The sequence below is a fragment of the Hypomesus nipponensis genome, chromosome 7 (genome assembly GCF_054491055.1).
Source record: "Hypomesus nipponensis isolate SF chromosome 7, ASM5449105v1, whole genome shotgun sequence".
Lineage (NCBI taxonomy): Eukaryota > Metazoa > Chordata > Actinopteri > Osmeriformes > Osmeridae > Hypomesus > Hypomesus nipponensis.
The window spans coordinates 14,471,247-14,489,915 of record NC_140367.1 but is presented as its reverse complement, the minus strand read 5'-3'; the positions used below and the strand labels follow the sequence as shown (position 1 = coordinate 14,489,915).

The 18,669-nt window shown below is 45.4% G+C and overlaps 1 protein-coding gene across 2 annotated transcripts in view; it reads right to left on the bottom strand.

The window, feature by feature from the left end:
• Positions 1-18,101, bottom strand: part of scube1 (signal peptide, CUB domain, EGF-like 1) — a 210,236-nt gene extending 192,135 nt beyond the window's left edge. For both annotated transcript variants that reach the window (XM_084701293.1, XM_084701294.1), the window contains exons 1-2: positions 17,910-18,101; positions 16,140-16,262 (exon numbers count right to left, since the gene is read on the bottom strand). In XM_084701293.1, the coding sequence (XP_084557419.1) occupies positions 16,140-16,262; positions 17,910-17,997 (211 nt within the window). In that variant the 5' untranslated portion in view covers positions 17,998-18,101. The remainder of the gene's footprint in view (positions 1-16,139; positions 16,263-17,909) is intronic.
• Between the last annotated feature and the right edge of the window lie 568 nt (positions 18,102-18,669).

Here is an 18,669-nt window from a genome sequence, read left to right as displayed (position 1 = left end):
TGTCCGAGCAAAAAAACTGAAAGAATCCAAATATTATTTTTGAACCTGTAGTGGAGTCACAGTGAGTTAACCTGGCTTAGTACAATTCACCTCAGAACAGAAATAGGAGTATGCCCCCCTACGTCCACATCTAGATGTCCACAGGTATTTATGGGCTGCCTTGAGAAGGCCAACAAATTTAGTTACTTCACTTTTTTAATGTGTGTTTAAACCAAGTCGGTATAGATCAGGATGCCGGTTGAGAGTGTGTGTACATGTGTGTCCTATACTTTCACATGTGTGTCATGTGTCCATGAGAGTGGGTGTCCTATGGCACATGTGATGTATGTCTAAGATACAGCAGTATAAAACTGCAGTCTGTAAAAGTGTGTCTGTATGTGTGAGTGTGCTTTTCAAACCTTTATGAAGAGCTACAGCTATAAAATGCCATAAACTTTCAACAGTGAAGACTCTGACCTACTCTGGTACGCCGGGAGGAGTCGCTGATGATGTGTGTGTGTGCGTGAATGTGAGTGTGTGTATGTGAATGCGCGCAAGTGTGTATGTGGCAAAGCACTAGATGAGCCGTGTCAGAGACAGTGTGACAGAGTCACAGACACAATGGCCTAGTAATCGTCAATCACCACCTCTCCCTCACTGCCCCCCCTCACCCCCAGCCAGCTATACGTTGCTCTCCATCTATCCATCTCCCCCTCTCCGGAGACTTCATGTCTTCTTTTTCTCTCTCTCCCATCCTATCTTTTCTTCAACCTCAGCTCCTTCTCTTTCCCTCACTCCACCCACCCTTATTTGTCTTTTTTCTCTTGTTCCTCCCCTCACGCTCTCTCTCTCCCCGTACACCCCTCTTTTTTTCTATGAAGCAGGTCAAGTAAGCTTTTGGGAGTCTCTGGGAGACCAGAATAGTGCTCTTGGAGTGTATACTGGTAGAATAGTATAATTGATTGCTGTTGTTTTCCCTACTTGCATGTTTCTCGGTAATTTATCCTCCTAGCAGTACATCCCCTTCCTACGTTTCCCATGAACACTGTCCCGTAATGCTACGTGATAAGGTTTTATACGCTCATTGGCTGCGCGCAGTTTGAAGTGGAACCAGCGCGAGAAACCATGGAAACGAACGGAGCGTCCACCAGAAAACAAAAGGAAGACGTAAACCGAAGCATAGACGATCATACGATGTAATAAGAGCTAGCTAGAGTAGTAAAGTAAAGTAAAAAGTTAACTAAATGCGGCGGTGGTTTGGACAAACTTCTGGGAGCGAGAAGAGGAACGAGACAGGGGATGAGGATATTGATAGCACTAGAAAAACTAAGAAAAGAAAATGTAATGCCAAATGGCTGTCGGGTCGGGAATGGCTTGTCATGAAAATGTTGTCATGTTTTGTAAGGATTGCTGCATGTACGCAAAATTAATAAACAAAACGAACAATTTTGTAGTGGGTATCAGGATAGGTCTGAAGCACAAGCTCAGAATGCAAGAGTAGGGTTCAATACGTTTATTGATGCCGAGTTCTCCTCGGAACAGAGCGGGCAATGTTTAAACAAAAGGTAATCCACACAGGAAACCAGAAAAAACGAAGGAAAGTTCGTATCCGGCTACTGTGAACTTCACAGAGCGGAGCAGTCAGTACAATCCATATAATCCACAACGAAAGAGGTATATTCCAAAATGCTACAAAAGAAACAGTAATCCACCGTAGAAAACGTATTCTCACCAACTGCGGTTCACATGTGTCCACGACAAACCATGACGGAGTGAATGAGGAGGGCCTTCCTGTCCTTAAATAGGAAGTCAGTGAAAGGTGTGTCCTAGGATCTGCATCGCCCTCTGGAGGAATGGCGGACATGCACAGATGTGACAGGACCCCCCCCTCCGACGGCCGACCCCTGACGGTCCAGGGAGAGAGGCCTGTAGCTGCCGGATGAAGGTCTTGTCCACAATGAACTTGGCCGGAACCCAGCTGCGCTCCTCCGGTCCATACCCTTCCCAGTCCACCAGGTACTGGGTGGACCTCCCGACCATACGCTTCTCCAGTAGCCGCCGAACTGTGTAAGTGGGACCCCTGGCGATGACCTTGGGCGGCGGTGGAGCTGGCGGGGCAGGACACAGGGGGGAAGAGGTGGCTGGACACAGGGGGAAGAGGTGGCTGGACGCAGAGCTGATCGATGGAAGACGGGGTGGACCCGCAAGGTACCCGGCAATTCCAGATGGAAGGCTGTCCGTGAAATCCTCCGGAGGACCCTGAATGGACCCACATAACGCGGGGCTAGTTTCCGGGTCTCCCCTTTCAGAGCCAGGCCCTTGGTGGACAACCAGACTTGCTGGCCTGTCCGGAGTGTTGACCCTGGTCGTCGCCGCCGGTCTGCCTGTTGTCTCATCTGCTTCTGTGATTGAAGGAACGCCCAACGAGCCTGCTGCCAGCGGCTGCGAAGGCGGGCCACGGAACTGCAAGCTGCGGGGACGGTTCCCGTCTCCGGAGAGGAAGGGAACAAGTGTGGAGGGTATCCCCACATGATTTCAAAGGGCGAGGTCCCTGTGGTTGCACTCCATTGCTAATTGTGGGCAATCTCGGCCCACAGAAGGTTCTGGCTCCACTTGGCGGGGATTTTGGAGGTGTAGCACCAGAGATATATCTGTAGACCCTGGTTAACTCGCTCCGTTTGTCCATTAGACTGGGGGTGGTGCCCCGAGGAGAGGCTAACTGAGGCCCCCAGATGACTCCAGAAGGCCTTCCAGGAACGGGCCACGAACTGAGGCCCCCGGTTGCTGACCAGATCCTCAGGGGGTCCGTGATAGCGCACAATCTCTCTCACCAGGACTTCTGCAGTCTGTTTGGCTGTGGGGAGTCCTGCCAAGGCGATGAAACGAGCGGCCTTGGAGAAGCGATCTACCACCACAAGAATGGCGGTATTTCCTTGTGACGGAGGAAGTCCTGTGATGAAGTCCAGGGAAACGTGCGTCCAGGTGCGGCAAGGAATCGGGAGGGGCTGCAGGAGTCCAGCTGGTCTACGGTTGTCAGGTTTTGCGGCCATGCACACGGTGTCAAGATCCTAATGGATCCTTGGCCGGCCAACCGTGAGGAGTGTGCCCATTCTAAGGTCTTGGTTCGACAAGATACGGGCACAAACTGCAACCCCTGAGGAGTCCCTGTTGGAACCGAGGTGGTAACTTGTGCCTGACGAACCTCTTCCTCCAGGAGGCAGCGTACGGAGGCCACGACCTTTGAGGGTGGTATGATGGGTTCCGGAGCTACTGGTTCTGCCTCAGACGTGTGGAAGCTTGAGAGGGCGTCGGCTTTACCATACTTAGAGCCGGGACGGTAAGTCACTGAAAAACAGCGACTGAAAAACAGAGCCCAGCGAGCCTGCCGGGGGTTGAGTCGCTTTGACTGCCTGATGTACTCCAGGTTCTTGTGGTCAGTGTAGATGAGAAAGGGGTCAGCTGCACCCTCTAACCAGTGCTGCCATTCCTCTACAGCTAACTTGATGGCCAGTAGTTCCCGGTTGCCCACGTCATAATTACGCTCTACAGGGAAGAGGGTTCTGGAAAAGAAGGCACAAGGGTGGAGCTTGCCGTCCTCCACTGCCCGGTGGGAGAGTACGACTCCCACTCCAGAGTCTGATGCATCCACCTCCACCACAAAGGGCTTGGACGGGTCCGGGAGAGTGAGGATGGGCGCCGAACAGAACCTCCTCGAAAGTCTTCTGAGCAGCCTCGGTCCAAACCAGCCGACGGGGACCCCCTCAAAGCAGTGATATGATGGGGGATGCCAGGGTGCTATAATTTCGGATGAAACGCCGGTAAAAATGGGCAAACCCCAGAAAACTCTGGACCTTCCTCACGGTGGTGAGCATAGGCCAATCCTTGATGACCTGGAACTTTTCGGGGTTCATGGAAAGACCCTGAGGCCCGACGACGAATCAGAAGAAGGTTGTGGAGGAGGAATGGAATTCACACTTCTCCATCTTGCAAAACAAACTGTTGTGTAGGAGGGCTTTCAGGACGGCTCGGACGTGGCCCACGTGGTCTTCAAGAGACTTGGAAAAGATTAGAATGTCATCCAAGTACACAAACACAGAGATCTCCAAGAACTCTCGTAGGACGTTGTTGATTAGGGCCTGAAAAACCCCAGGGCTGTTTGATAATCCGAATGGCATTACCAGGTATTCGTAGTGACCACTGGGGGTGATGAAGGCGGTCTTCCATTCATCACCGAGTCGAATGCGTTCGAGGTGATAGGCGTTCCTAAGATCCAACTTCATGAACATTGTGGCCCCCTGGAGGCGCTCAAAGGCGATAGACATGAGGGGCAGTGGGTACTTATTCTTTCTGGTGATGTTATTGAGGCCACGATAGTCAATGCACGGTCTTAGACCACCGTCTTTCTTCCCAAACGAAAAAGAAGGGCGCAGCAGCCGGAGACGAAGAAGGGCGAATCAGCCCAAGGTGCAGCGCCTCTTGGATGTAGTCGTTCATCGCCTGGGTCTCCGGGACAAAAAGAGGGTAGAGACGCCCTTTAGGGGGAGCGGATCCAGGCAAGAGGTTGACCGCGCAGTCATACTGTCGATGAGGGGGGAGAGTGGTTGCCTTCTGTTTACTAAATACCTCCTCTAGGTTGTGGTAGAAGCTCGGGACTTGGGGAAGATCAGTCTTGGTTGGAGGAGCCAGGATATTAACGGTCGACGTGGCCCCAGTTGATTGGACAGAAGATATGGTGGTTGGGGATGCGGTTCTGGAGTGTACTGCAGGTGTGTGAGTTGGAAGATGGCCCGCCGTGGTACAGGTGGTTCCCCAGTGGAGCAGAGAACCAGTCGTCCAAGAAAACTGGGGTTCGTGGGCCGCTAGCCAGGGATAGCCTATCACCACGGGGTCCTGAGTGGTGGTGAGCCAAAAGTGGATGGTTGCTTGGTAGCCATCCTGACTGGACAAGATGAGCGGGGCCGTTATCCGGTCCAGCCGCCCAGAACCTAAAGGGCGACCATACAAGGCCTGGACTGGCTGTGGAATGGCCACTGGGGTGGTTGGGATTCCCAGCTGTTTCGCCAGGGTGATGTCCATTAGATTAACCGTAGAGTCCACTAACACAGAATGGGAGACTATAGGGGAGTACTCGCCCGTGGAACCAAGGCGAATGGGGATGGAAAGGCGGTTGGCGGCCCCAGGAGTCTCTGCACTTCCACTCACCAGAGGCCCTGGCCCCCCTGACGAGTGTAGTCTTTTCCCTGCAAGTCGGGGCACTGCTGCACATACAAAGACCTCTCTGGAGGCGGCGGCTGCGTTCCTCGCGGGTCAAGTGGAAACGGCCGAGTTCCATAGGCTCTGCAGACGGCCTGGTCGGTGTCGGTGTCGAAACGGACATAGTAGGCCGTGGCAGGCAGGCAGGCTGTCATTGGTGCTTGGGTCTCCCAACGGTCCAGGCGTCGTTGTTGGATGCGAGCATCAAGATGGATCGCTAGGCTGATCAGCTCGTCCAGCGTCTGCCCCCAGTCCCTGTTGACCAGTTCACCTTTCACGGACCCCTGCAGACCCCGGTAGAAAGCGGATTGCAAACCCTGACCGCCTGAACGCCTGTAAGAACCCAGTTCTGGGTTTTTCACAAACTATTACGCCCTTACAAGTTTTGGAAAGGTATCTTCCTTACGTTCCACCTTCTTGCGCAAGCACTGACTGCAGAGAGAACTGTCATTTTAATCAGATAGTGCGGTATGCAATACACGACCAGTACTACCCCCCCCCCTCCCCACGACAAAGTGTCCTCTTTTTCACAAACTCAAATCTAAATATAGCTGCAAGCAGCAATGTGGTGGCTAAGCAGGTCAGATGACCCAGAAGAAACTTTTGACATCTAGTGACTGCGGTGTACCTGGCTTCCTTTGCAATGGTTTACAGTCTCGTTAAACAGAGAATCAGAGACATGACAAGCTTGTCAGCTTTGGCTGGATTCGAAGCTCTGGAGTTGACGTTTCCAGGACACCAATTTATCCTAGTGAGCTATTCTCAGTGCTGGAAATCACAGATTTCAGTTACTGGGTAAAAATATTAGCAGTTTTTCCTGTGGCAAGCGTGGTCAGATTTGGCCCAAGTTTAAACAGCTGTAAGACAATTTTGACATGTCACAGTGATTGTGGTCTGAAGATAATCTGTGCTAAAATAGGTGAATTTTTGATATTCACCAAAAACGTTTTATTCATTCATTCAGAATGGCGGGCACATCAATTCAACTGGTATCACTATTTAACATGTGTCAGACACGGGATCGCCCCCTAGCGGTTAGATGACACAACCTTTTGTGGACCTCTTTGGAACAGGGTCCCGAACACCTGTACCAAGTTTGATGTCAATTCAGCAAACATTTCCTGAGATATGATCTCACTTCCTGTTTTGGCGGCTTCATCGCCGGCTTTGATCAGCTTTACCGGAAAAAACAGTTTTGAAAATCAAAAACCATGTGAAAACGTTTAGGAGGCTTGATCTGAAGATAATTGGTGCAAATTTTTGCTTGTTGCAGCGCCACCTAGAGATGAAATGGCATGACCTATGTTGGACTTCTTTAGAACAGGGTCCCTAGTCCCTATACCAAATTTGTTGTCAATGCAGTAAAGAGGTGCTGAGATATGACCTCACTTCTTTTATGGTGGCTTGGTTGACGACTTTGATTTGCTGATGACTTTGATTGGCTGTTCCAGTCAAAAAGTGTAGAAAATCAAAAAAACATGTGATGTCTTTTGTGAGGCTTGATCTGAAGATAAATGGTGCAAAATGTTTGCTTATTGCAGCGCCACCTAGAGGTGAAATGGCATGACCTATTTTGGACCTCTTTAGAACAGTGTTTCTAGTCCCTATACCACATTTGGTGTCAATGCAGTAAAAAGGTGCTGAGATATCACTTCTTTTATGGTGGCTTGGTTGACGACTTTGATTGGCTGTTCCAGTCAATAGGTTTAGATGATCAAAAAAACATGTTATGTATTTTGTGAGGCTTGGTCTGAAGATGATCTGTGCCAAATTTGGTGAAGATTGGACAAACCTTAAAGGAGAGGTAGCAAAAAACGGTATATTCAAAATGGCGGCCACATCAATTCAGCCACATCAATTTGATGTGGCTGTAACTAACAAATTGTTGCGAAAATCAAAGCTTCAGGGGTATGATGTCATAGAATGCCTTGAACTTGTCTTGATCCAGGGAATCCAACGATACCTCATTTTGGACAATGGGCATATGGTTCAAAAGTAACATGTGTAAACACACCTTCGACTTTGACCCATTGGTGGGGCTAGATGGTTGGAATGGGAGACATGAAACTTGGTGAAATTGATGAGGGGACTGGTTCCAAAGAGTGTGCCAAATTTCACAACATATGACAATGTGGTTCTAGGGGCGGCCATAATAATAATAATAATAAGAAGAAGAAGTAGAAACCCTCAAGGTGGCTTCGCCGCTTCGTGGCTTGGCCACCAATAATAATAAATATAGCTGCAAGCAGCAATGCGGGTTCCTCCGTACACTGTAGAAAAATGTTGTTGTCCAAAAGAGTTGGACAACAAAAGAGCAAAACAACTTAATGTTTGGCCAACAACAGGCTGAATGGGGATTTGATCTCATGAGCATAAGGTTACAAGTCGGTCTCTCTATCCTCTTTGCTACACACCAACTGTTGAGATTGTGAGAATTGAAAGGGCAGAGTATTAGCTTTGGTCAGCTTTGGGACAAAGGTTAAGAAACAGTTGACATTTCAAGTTGAAATTGCATGAAATTGTGCATGGTATTTCAGAATGATGTAATCCTGTTTAACTAAGCAGATAATCAAAATGATGACAAGCCAAAAGATAATGGCTGGATTCCAACCTACTACCTTATACTTTACAGGTCACCATCCCAGCCCATTGAGCCATTCTCAGTGTTTAATAGTATGATGTTCAGTAACTGTATTAAAAAGTGTTTCTCCTGTGGTAAGCGTTGTTAGATTTTCAGCCAAAGTTGAAACTGCTTGTACATTTCCTATGAAACTGGGAAAACGGGGTTGCTGCTGTAAAGAATAACTTAGCTATAGTTTATTTAAAAGGTTGTTTGGAGTGCCATAACTTGTCATGGAAGGGAATTTCAAATAATGCCTTATATCAGCAGGGAGGTGTCCTGGCTTAGGTTACTGAACTTAATTTGTGCAACAGACAAGGGATCCACCTGAACAATCAATTTACTTCATTAGAGAAAACCTTTAGCATTATCTCTACCATGCGTAGACTACAAGTAGTTAGCTACTGTGGTGAACCTGACTTGTTTGTCAGTGGTTTACACAGTCTCGCTAAACAGATGATTGGAGTGTTGTGATGGGTTCAAATAAACACGCATTGCTATGTTTTTACAACCGGACGATTTATCGGAAGACTAAAAACCGTTTTGTCAGAATAAAAAATTAAAAACTATGCCTCTGACTGGTTTTGAACCTACAACCCTTTGCTTACCAGCACAACATCTCTGCCAATTGAGTCATTCCCAGGCATGGAATCATAAAGTTCAGTAACTGGATAATAAAAAAGCTGTTTCTCCAATGGCGAGCATTGTCAGATTTGGTCCAAGTTCAAACAGCTGTAATTCAGTCATATTTTGACATATCAAGGTGAAACTTTGCATGGTACTTCAGAGGCATATCACCTTAAAGTCCATTAGGTTTGAACCATCCTTCAAAAATACATTTGATTTAGTGACACAAACATATTGAGGCAATGTGGACATTTACATAAATACACCCCTTTCAGCCATTTTGTACTTGATTCAATTGCCTTAAGTAAAGTTTTTAAATACGTCAATGATACATACCTGTACAGAATTTCAAGTCAATTAGACCTTTGGTTCAAGAGAAGAGGAATTTTGAAAAGGAAAATCCATCATGGCAGACCTTATGGGTCCTTGAGGCTTTTTTGTTCCTCATGAAAAATGAAGCAGATTTTTGAGATAACGGGGCGCAAGTCAAAGAAAAATAATAATAAGAATCGCAACAATAACAATAGGTTCCCTCCTACCGGAGGAACCCTAATAAGAATAAGTAGAAACACTCTAGGCCGCTTCGCGGCTTGGCCACCAATAAAACCATTGAGAAAAGGTCCCCTAAATAGCCTTACCAACATGCCAATTTTCATCATATCAAATTTGTAATCCTTATCCAACCAGGATTTACATTCGCAATGAAGGGAGAAATCTCTCTTTTTTTAACAAAAAAGATTGAAATCTCTATCTGTCTGCAATACCGCTCTCGGCCTATATTCAACTTTGGTGCTTTCAAGCTTGCCAGGTATAGACAGTAGAAGAAAGCACACGCTGCGATTGACTGACTGGGCAATCCTGGATACAAGACTCTTAACGGTGTGTTTTTCGCCTGGAAGTCTCTAGAAATCTGGCACCTTATTGAACAAAATTAAAAAGAGTGAAAGAGTTCACAGACACCAGAATGAATGTGTTCACAGTATCGTTCATCAGTACAGTAAGTTCAGTTCATGTTCACAAAAATTATGAACGGGTTAATGAATTTTCGTTCAATTAACACGTTCAGGCGCAACACTGGATTTAACCCAAGGTTCCAGACTAACTTTTTTTACTAGGAGCACAGTAGCCCCTGACTGAACATTTTAGGAGCGCAAGCAGAACATTTAGGGGCACACCTTATATTGACCTGCAATGCATTTATTAATGTAACTAGAGAGGGTACAATTTAGTGGCAATGGTTTAGACCCTGTTTAGGAGTGCTCAAGCACCCCTAAATTTAATCTCAGCACCCCTAAAAATAATATGTTTTTAAAATATATTGTTTATTGTCATTTGATGCTGGTAGTTCATGAAAAAAGGGACATCCTTAGTGTTTTCATTCAATATTTTGCATAATAATACACAAATTTATCAATTGTTATCCAGTGAAATTAGGGATTTATATTAGCAAGGTGTTTACGTTTAGCACTTTCGCAAGGCACTGTATTCATGTCACATTCTCATTGGGGGCTGAGCCCCCCTAAAGGTCTGATCTTAGAATCGCCCCTGGGACAATTTCTGGGGAAATTGTGGGGTGTGCCTGCGTTGGTTGCAGATGGGTCCGTTTTTTTACTGTCATTTTTACAACTGATATACAGCGACACGCCATATAAGCTTGAGTTTAAATACATTATTTAATGTGACATTACGTAGCCTACTGTACATACGAGTCTTAGTTAATGACTTAAATGTATGATGCACTTTTCAATCAGTCCTCCGACACCACAACACGATACTTGCTGAGTATAACAGCGCAACAGCTCAAACACAGCCAGGGATATAGTAGCAACGCTAGTGCTAAATAAGTATTTAGCTGCTAGGCTCCATGACGCCGAGTAAGAATGGCTGTGAAACTGCTCAGCAAAAGAACGAAGGGGAACCCACTTGTCTGGCAGATTACGACATTCGTAGGAACCTAGCGAAAAATAGCCTAAACTTCACAAGACTTTTAGCTAGGTTTATAGGTACCTAGTGAAAAACAGCCTCAACTTTCCTAGACTTTTAGCTACGGTACTAATACAGAAGGAACACTGATAACACTGTCTGACAAGAACGTCGTATCTATGCGTTGTTGCTAACGTGTGCTGACATTGTGCACACCTAATGAATTCAACATTTGTAGGTCGCACATGCGCGAGTGTTTGTAAAAAATGCTCGCACTGTCTCAAAAACTGGTCGCAAAATGCGACCATTTGGTCGCAGTCTGGAGCCATGATTTAACCCCTACTGGAGAGAGTTGTGGGAGACGACGATGATTGGTCAAAGTTGTGGGAAAATTGTGGTGATTATTTAAAATTGCAGTGTGGAGCTGAATTTGCGGGGAATTGTTGAATTTGCGTGAATTGGTGCGATTGCAACATCGCAAATTCCTGGAGGGTCTGATTAGCAATCCTACTGTTATAATTAAAGTAGTCAATTTAGGTTCCAATCCATGAACTGAAACAATAACAGACTAATATGAATGGGATGCAAAATAGTGTAGTCTCACACTATTTCCAACTTCAGATAAGAGCTATAATTGTTGCAGGATAATATGATAAGGTTGTTTGTAAGGTTCATTACAATCGACCTGAAAGAGTTCCTCTGCCCCTCTGCGTTTTTTCATTCTTCATTGGATGGAGCAAAGTTCAAATTTTTCCATAAGGAGACAGCAATATTGAGCTTGTGGAAAAATCTACAGAGAGGGCAGTGTTCATATACCCCAGATCAGATTTCAGTCAGAGAGTGCAGAGGTCTTCTCTGGGATGGTCAGGGTTAGCTCCATCTTAAACCTGACAGAAGCACTCTAAAAACAACGGGGAAACAATCTTCTGCAAGCCATTGGTTGCACTTGAAACACGGTATCCGATTCGCCCTAATTCAATAAAATACCTTTTCAATGGAGAGTTGAATGATCTGTTGTACCCATAAGCTTGGTAGCATTGAGAGAGAACATTAGAGAATGAAGGAACACTGAAAGAGAAAGAGACCAGGTACAAGAGAAAGACAGAAAATGAGAGTGCAAGACTGAGATGGCTGGCCATCGGGAGCACCAGGAGAATTCCCGGTGGGCCGAAGCACTTTTGGGCCAGAGGGCCGCTGGCCTTTCTTTCCCCAAGGCCGGTTGGTCTATTCCAAATGAACGTCTCTGCAGATTTGTGTCGCTTACACACAACAGTGACACTGACAGATCAAAAGGTAGCTGGTAGAGACCTTATAAAGATGGAAAACCAGACTAAGAAACGTAAGGGTGGGGAAGAAAAATTAAGAGACAAAAAGACATCACCTTCACTAGACAAGGTTTTACCAATTGAAAAACGGCTATGTTTATTTTACATAAAGTATAAAAAAAAACGATTTTGCACTCAAATAAAGGCCAAAAAATCGTGCATTAAGTCTGGAACTCTGTAACTAGTATCACATCAAACACAGAAAGTGCATGCATTGGCAGGACAGCTGTGGTGGCCGGTTTTGGTGGGCCGGTCTGGATCAAAGTCCAGGGCCTATCTTTACTCCCAGTCCGTCCCTGGCTGGACTAGTTACTAGTATTAGTCACCAGCTGCAAAAGAGGGTAAACACAATAGCAGGAAAGAGAGATTGAGATACTTTGAGAGAAAGAAAGAGTGAGATCCAGAAGAAGGCTGCGTTGCGTCCAGGAAGGGGAGGGGTGCCGCAGTATCTACTAATGACTGTGTCTACGGCACCGGGGCTAATGGCCCCTGATGGAAAACACAGCCCTCCAATTACCCAGCTCCTATCTAATCACAGGGGTCAGGGGTCGACTCCCATCTACCATCCGTTTTACGGAGTCTTCTCTCTGACGCTGTCACTAGAAGTTTCAATAGAAAGTACAAGGACACACAAGAGCATAGGTTCACTGACCATGAAGGCTCATCTATTTTCATCTATCAATTCCTCTGAACTGCATGTCATACACCTTAATATACAGAGTGACAAGAGATACACTGAGGGAAACATGAAACATGAGGGAATCATGGTCTAAGAGCAGAACAAATGAACGCATTCATGCACACATTCATTATGTGTTCGAAATAATGCCTTCGGCAAGGGCACAACCTTTGTTCTCTCACGTATATATGTATTCTTATTGTTTCTTTTTGCCCCCCTAAGGATGCCTCAATATTTGGACTACATAGAAAACGTCTGTGTCAAAAGTTTCGTCTTGGTAGCGATTGAGTTGCTTGAATTTCTATTTACGTTCCGTTGCATGGCTTTAGTTTAAATTGTTTTTGTGGCGAAAAGTTAAGCCAACGGAGGCTAACTTGCTAACCAGTCACTGACGTGACGTTATACGTCACGAAAACACGCGTGACTACCTCTAGCAGAACATTTGTTTAGCAGCTTGTTTCAGTTTCAGCATACGCAGATAGCAACGCTAGTGCTAAATAACTATTTAAGCTAACTGGTCGGCTCCATGACGCCGGGTAAGAAGCTAGCTCCTGAGACTTCTCACCAAAAGAACGAAAGGGAACTTTCGATTACGACATTTTCGTAGGTACCTTGCGAAAAGTAGCCTCAACTTTCCTAGACCTTTAGCTACGGCACTAATGCTGAAGGCTCGCTGATATAGCTGTCGGTCTTACTAGAACGGCATAGGTATGCATTGTTGCTAACGTTGTGACTGTGTCCATATGTGAGAAAGACGCGTGAGTGACAGAGACGGACGGAGGGCAGGGAAAGGAAATGCAGCTGAACGAATACGCTGTGTGTTTTAACCTCAATAGTGTTAAAAAAAAATGTTTACGAAATGCAATATGTAGCGGCCGGTGTTGATTCTGTGGTGCACTGCCATGAATTAGTCTATGTGTGGAAAACACTACACAGAAAGGTTAGATGGGAACTTTCGGTCAAATCACACACAAACACACATGGAGAGGGAGGGAGAGAGAGACACAGACACAGAGCAATTGGAGGCCCTGCCAACATAACCATGGTGGAAATCCAGTCAAACTTTTGGCTTGTAAGACAATTTAATACAAAGGAGACAGACAGTTGTTTCATTCCAGGGGGGACTCCATCTTCTGACATTTCCTCTCTGAGAACATGTAAGGCTTATTATCTTGGAAAAGGCCTGTCCGCTCCATGCCAACACTGCCTTGTGTTTGGAGTGAAGACAGTCCAATGCAAAGCATTAGCTCTAAATCATCTCTTTAAAGACCTGTCCAGCAAATGCTGAGCTCCTCCTTGGTTTCCTACAGCCTAGGTTCCATTTCATAGGCATCCTAATCTAATTAGATGGAGGTCCAATAACTCCAAAGATATGGCTCTTTAGACAAGATGGAAGCCGGGACAGGCCAGTCGTACAGGGCTCTACTCATATGGTACTTTCTGGGCTAGGCGGGGGAAAAAAATGAATATGATGTCTTCTTTGCCTGACTTTCTTTCAGGTGTGTCTCAGCAAGCCTGAAGTATCCAGGCAACTGTAGAAATGACTCTGGTTCATTTTACTGTGTGAGTTGCTCAGATGAAGGACCCCCAGACACATTGTCTCTCTATACTCTCTGGGCCTCATGTACTAACGCTTTCGCGCCCACTTCAGGCATATTTGTTACGCAACGTGCGCTTAAAAGCATGGCGAGGTATGTACAAACATGCCGCACTGAGGTAAAAGCGCAGACTGCCTGTCGCGGGAACTGAAAATAGCAAATTGCGCTTTTCAGTGTCATGCATATGCATTCACGGAAAGGTCAAGGGAAAAGTGGGAGTTGAGAGGGGATGCGTAAAGTGCGCCTACTTATGTATTCTGCGGTATGTACAAAAAACGCCTGTGAAAGCACACCTTTATTTTGCGGTGAAAATTCTGTGCCTCCTAAAAGCTGGTGTAAACCGGGTATATGCGGGTTTCCTCGCATATGCCTCATGGTGAAATGGCAGCAGTAATCCAAGCAAGACGAAGGAACAGGCCAAGGAGACGAGCTGGAAGGATTATTGCCACAAGGATCACACTTTTTCAGATGATTGAACACAAAATCATTATGCGTTACAGATTAAGGGCCAACTCCCCCTTACCCCTAGCCCTTAGTTTACCCCTAGCCCTTGGCCCTCGAACCTGAGGGGTAAGGGCTACATATCCCTAAGAAATGGGACGCCACTTGGTTACGGGTACGTCATCAAGCACGTATCGATATCTCCAAAGCAAGTAGTGTTAGGCACTGATATCAAACAAAATTTGCTGCTAATGGAGTTTATTTAAAATTGAAGGCATGTTAGTCAGAGAAATGCGGGACTGTTGTGCAACTCAGTACTGTAACATAAGCGTACCAAACTAGCAATTTTTAGGGGAAAATGGTTGCAAATATATATGTACAGGACTGTGTATACCACAAAACAAGACTGTCTTAATTTTTTATCAATGAATTAAGCCGAAAATATTACATTTATTGGACTCTGGATGATTAGCTCCCGATCTTACTTGGTTTTAAGGGGTGTATACCCCTTTGTCTTAGCCCTACCCCTAGCTCAAAAAGAGTATTGGGACACCACTAGCTCACGGGAACGCGCAAAACTAAGGGGAAGGGGTAAAGGGGAGTATTGGGATTCGGCCTAAGCAGCCATGCAATATTACAGTTACAGGAATTTGTAATTTGTCCAGATGGCATTTTTTGTGTCGGTGTGGAATTCCGGCCTTGTAAATTTAATTGTAATATTTAAATTTGCTGTTACTTTATGAACAAGCACATCAATTTCATTATCACTAAATCTTTGTTAGAGAGGATGGAGTCCCCCCTGGAAAGAGAGGTGGTGTTCAAAGGGAGATTGCGTGTTTAAATGCTCGTAATTTATGGTATAGTGGGCGGAGAAAGGCGCTGATTACCCAATGTACTGCAGGTTTGGTAAATACAACGTAAACTGAAGTATCACAGTTTGCGCTTTCTCCGGGTTGGCCATTGCACTGATAACCTTACGTTTGCAAATGTACGTACATGAGGGCCTCTGTGTGTGTGTGGGTGTGTGTATAGGTGCATGTGCATGCATACACGTGTGTGTCTGTGCATGTGTGTTGGTGTGTGTACGGTAGGGGGGGACCGGTCCGCAGCTGAGCAAACAGGGAAAGTGTCGGATATCCACCGGATTAACTCACTGACGTGCCCACAAATACTGAGTCAAACAGATGGTACTTGAAAGGATGCAGACCCAAAATGCAACACCAACGCAGAACAACACATAAACCTGACATAGATTGACCAATACTCTCGCATACATCTTTGTCTTCTTCTGGTTGTCTAGCTTTCACTTCAAAATAGGAGTTGTTAGCTTTAGCATGGACATGGGAAATCAGGCATTCTATGTGGTGTGTGTGCATGCCTCTGTGAGGGTGCGTGCGTGCACACTTTTTCAGCTCGGGCTATGCTGATGTGCTTTGAGGCAGAAGCGAGCAGAGGTGCAATTGCACAGCCAGGTGCTGCCCCCTCTCACCCGCATGCCTTCACAGAGTCCACTTCCACCTAGTTAATTAGGAGAGCCTGAGGGCAGGGGGTGGTACTGCACAACAGCTGTATAATCTACTATCACAATGAGCATGTTGGAGGGTGAGTGGGCGTTTCTGTGCATCGTATGGGAATTTGGAGGGGCATGAGCATTTGTGTGCGTGAGTGTGTTTGTGGGGGGAAGGACAACTCACCCTCGCACTGCTTGCCGTCTCCCTTGTATCCTGGCTTGCAGATGCACTTGAAGGACTTGGGGGTGTTCTGGCACAAGGCGTCGATGTGGCAGTCATCCGTATCCTCGGAACACTCGTCTGCATCTGCACACAACAGTGGATGAGGCCAGTCAACTTTTTGTGCACGGTCGTCCACAACTTCTTGATGGTAGTCAAAGCCTTTCTATTGGATGGATGCCTAAAATAGGCACAACGACTTGCCAAGTAAAATATCATGAAATGAAAGTGTTTGTGTGTAAAGAGAGAGAGAGAGAGAGACAAAGATAGGGTGCTGATCAGTTCATTGTTAGAGAGGACTGTCACATCTGGGGCAAGATCCTGGGGCAACTAATTACATCTCATTCACACACAGACACACACGGTTGGGGGGGGGGGGGGGGTTGAAAAGAGAAATAAAGCAAAAAAGGTACAGATAAAAGACTGAGATTAAAGACAAGCTGAAAAGGGGCTGAAAGAGGGATGAGGGATGGGTAGGGGTGTGTGTGTATCCAATCCTTTTCTCTCTAACTTCTTCTATGACTGCACTGTTGCATATCTCTGAAGAGTATTGCTGCTTTGGTCTCCTAATGTTTTGAGATGATCATACAACAGAACCTGCTGCCCCTTTACTGCATATACATAGACTAGTTCAGCCATCTCTGCTCTCTACTCAGGGTTAATAAGGCCTCACACCTGGCTCTTTGCCCAGTTCAACAAAATCCCCAAAATAAACAATAAAATGCTATTATAATAAATATTTGTCTATCAAGTGGGTGTCTGTTTTTATTTGCTCCCATGCAATGATTGCATGGGCAGACAAAGTGGGATTGTGGAAAAGTTGTACTGACAGAACTGTAGTCCAGTTGCAACTTGCTAGTACAGGACAGGACATAAGTTGTGGACAGATAATTCTATTTTAAGTATGAAACTAAACATGCAATGAATACCTGGGAGTCAAGTGCAATGTCTGATGTGTAGCCAATTCAAAACCTACCCTTTTATTTACGAATCCCAGTCCTCATGCTTTAATGTCTGTCTTAATAACCCATTAACCCATTCCTGATGGGAGGGAGCCAAAGTGTTGCTCTGTCTGTTAAATGGTTGTCAATATGGGGCTCGAAAATGACGTCTCAATCTCAAGAGACCGTGAAGGCCTCGTCGTTTACTTTGACACATGAATAGGCTCAGTCTCTATAATACTTGGCCTATTTGGTGGCAATGGAATTTTGATTTCAGACATTCGAACAAAATGTTGTTTCACCCAGTGCAGCAACACAAGCACTTTGAAATATTGGGTAGGCCTACTTGGCTGTGTGCAATTAAGCTTAAACTTTATTTACCCTGAAAAATCATTTAGATTTATATCTTGATAATTCTGTTTCTTGAAACCAATGTTAAGGTTTGTTAATTATGTTCAGGCTTACATTTATAACACATCTGTTAGCCTACAACTTAATTGGCACTTAAATGGCCAGACTCCGCATTGCTGCTGTGCAAGTCATTACCATATATTATGTTAGCACAACCCTTTCAATTGTCACCCACCAGTATTTTTCATCATTTTGGAACAATTGTTGCCTATTAAAAGTTCATTGGTTTCACAATCGATTATCTTGAAAACTGAAGAGATGCTGCTGTAACAATTTTAACTATTTCAGATGCTGCGAGTAGTTACGAGAACAGCTGTATGAAAAATGTATATTAATACTGTTTTATACATTGTAAAATGTAAGCCAGTAGTCTAATGCTTACCTGCGGGTCCAACATTCCCCATCATCTCACAAGTGTTTATGAGGAAGATAAACAAGCAGATGTCCCAGGAAAAACAAGAACTTCCCATGGTAAAACAGTGATAGAATGCAGTTTTTGCGTTGTGTGTTTCTTTGATAAGAGATCCTTTTTGGAACTGGCAGCAGGAGAGAATAGCAGGACCAACTGAGCCTGTCTTCGCCTGCTGATTGGCTTGCACATATTTGAGGAGGGGATTGGAGGTGTAATTTAGAGAGAGACACACAGAGAGAGACACAGAGAGAGAGAGAGCGAGAGAGAGAGCGAGGGAGAGAGAGAGAGAGCGAGGGAGAGAGGGAGAGGGAGAGAGACGGATTGTTACTGTCGATCTCCATGTGAGATGAGCGCAACCCTATGGCCCTACCGCACTTTTACCAGTCCCATAGTTGTTTGGAGCTCGTGATAGTTTCCTCCACTACAGACAGCTTTGAGGTATAAAACAAAAACGGTTGATTAACAGCTTAATCAATTTGACATGACTGTGTGTATACGCAGAATAAAGAGCAGAAAAACAAATAGACGTTTATCTTTTGAGATTGAGTGAACTCAATGGCGCACACATTGATGAATTACATGGTAGGTTCGCAGTTGCCTAAAGGCTTAAAATGTACCGAACTGTTAAGTTACTTACAATACATGGACAATGTTGGTCCTACTGTTCCGTTTTCAAGTATTATTCATAAATCTTACATGACATATAATCTAAATCAGGATTATTTTCAAA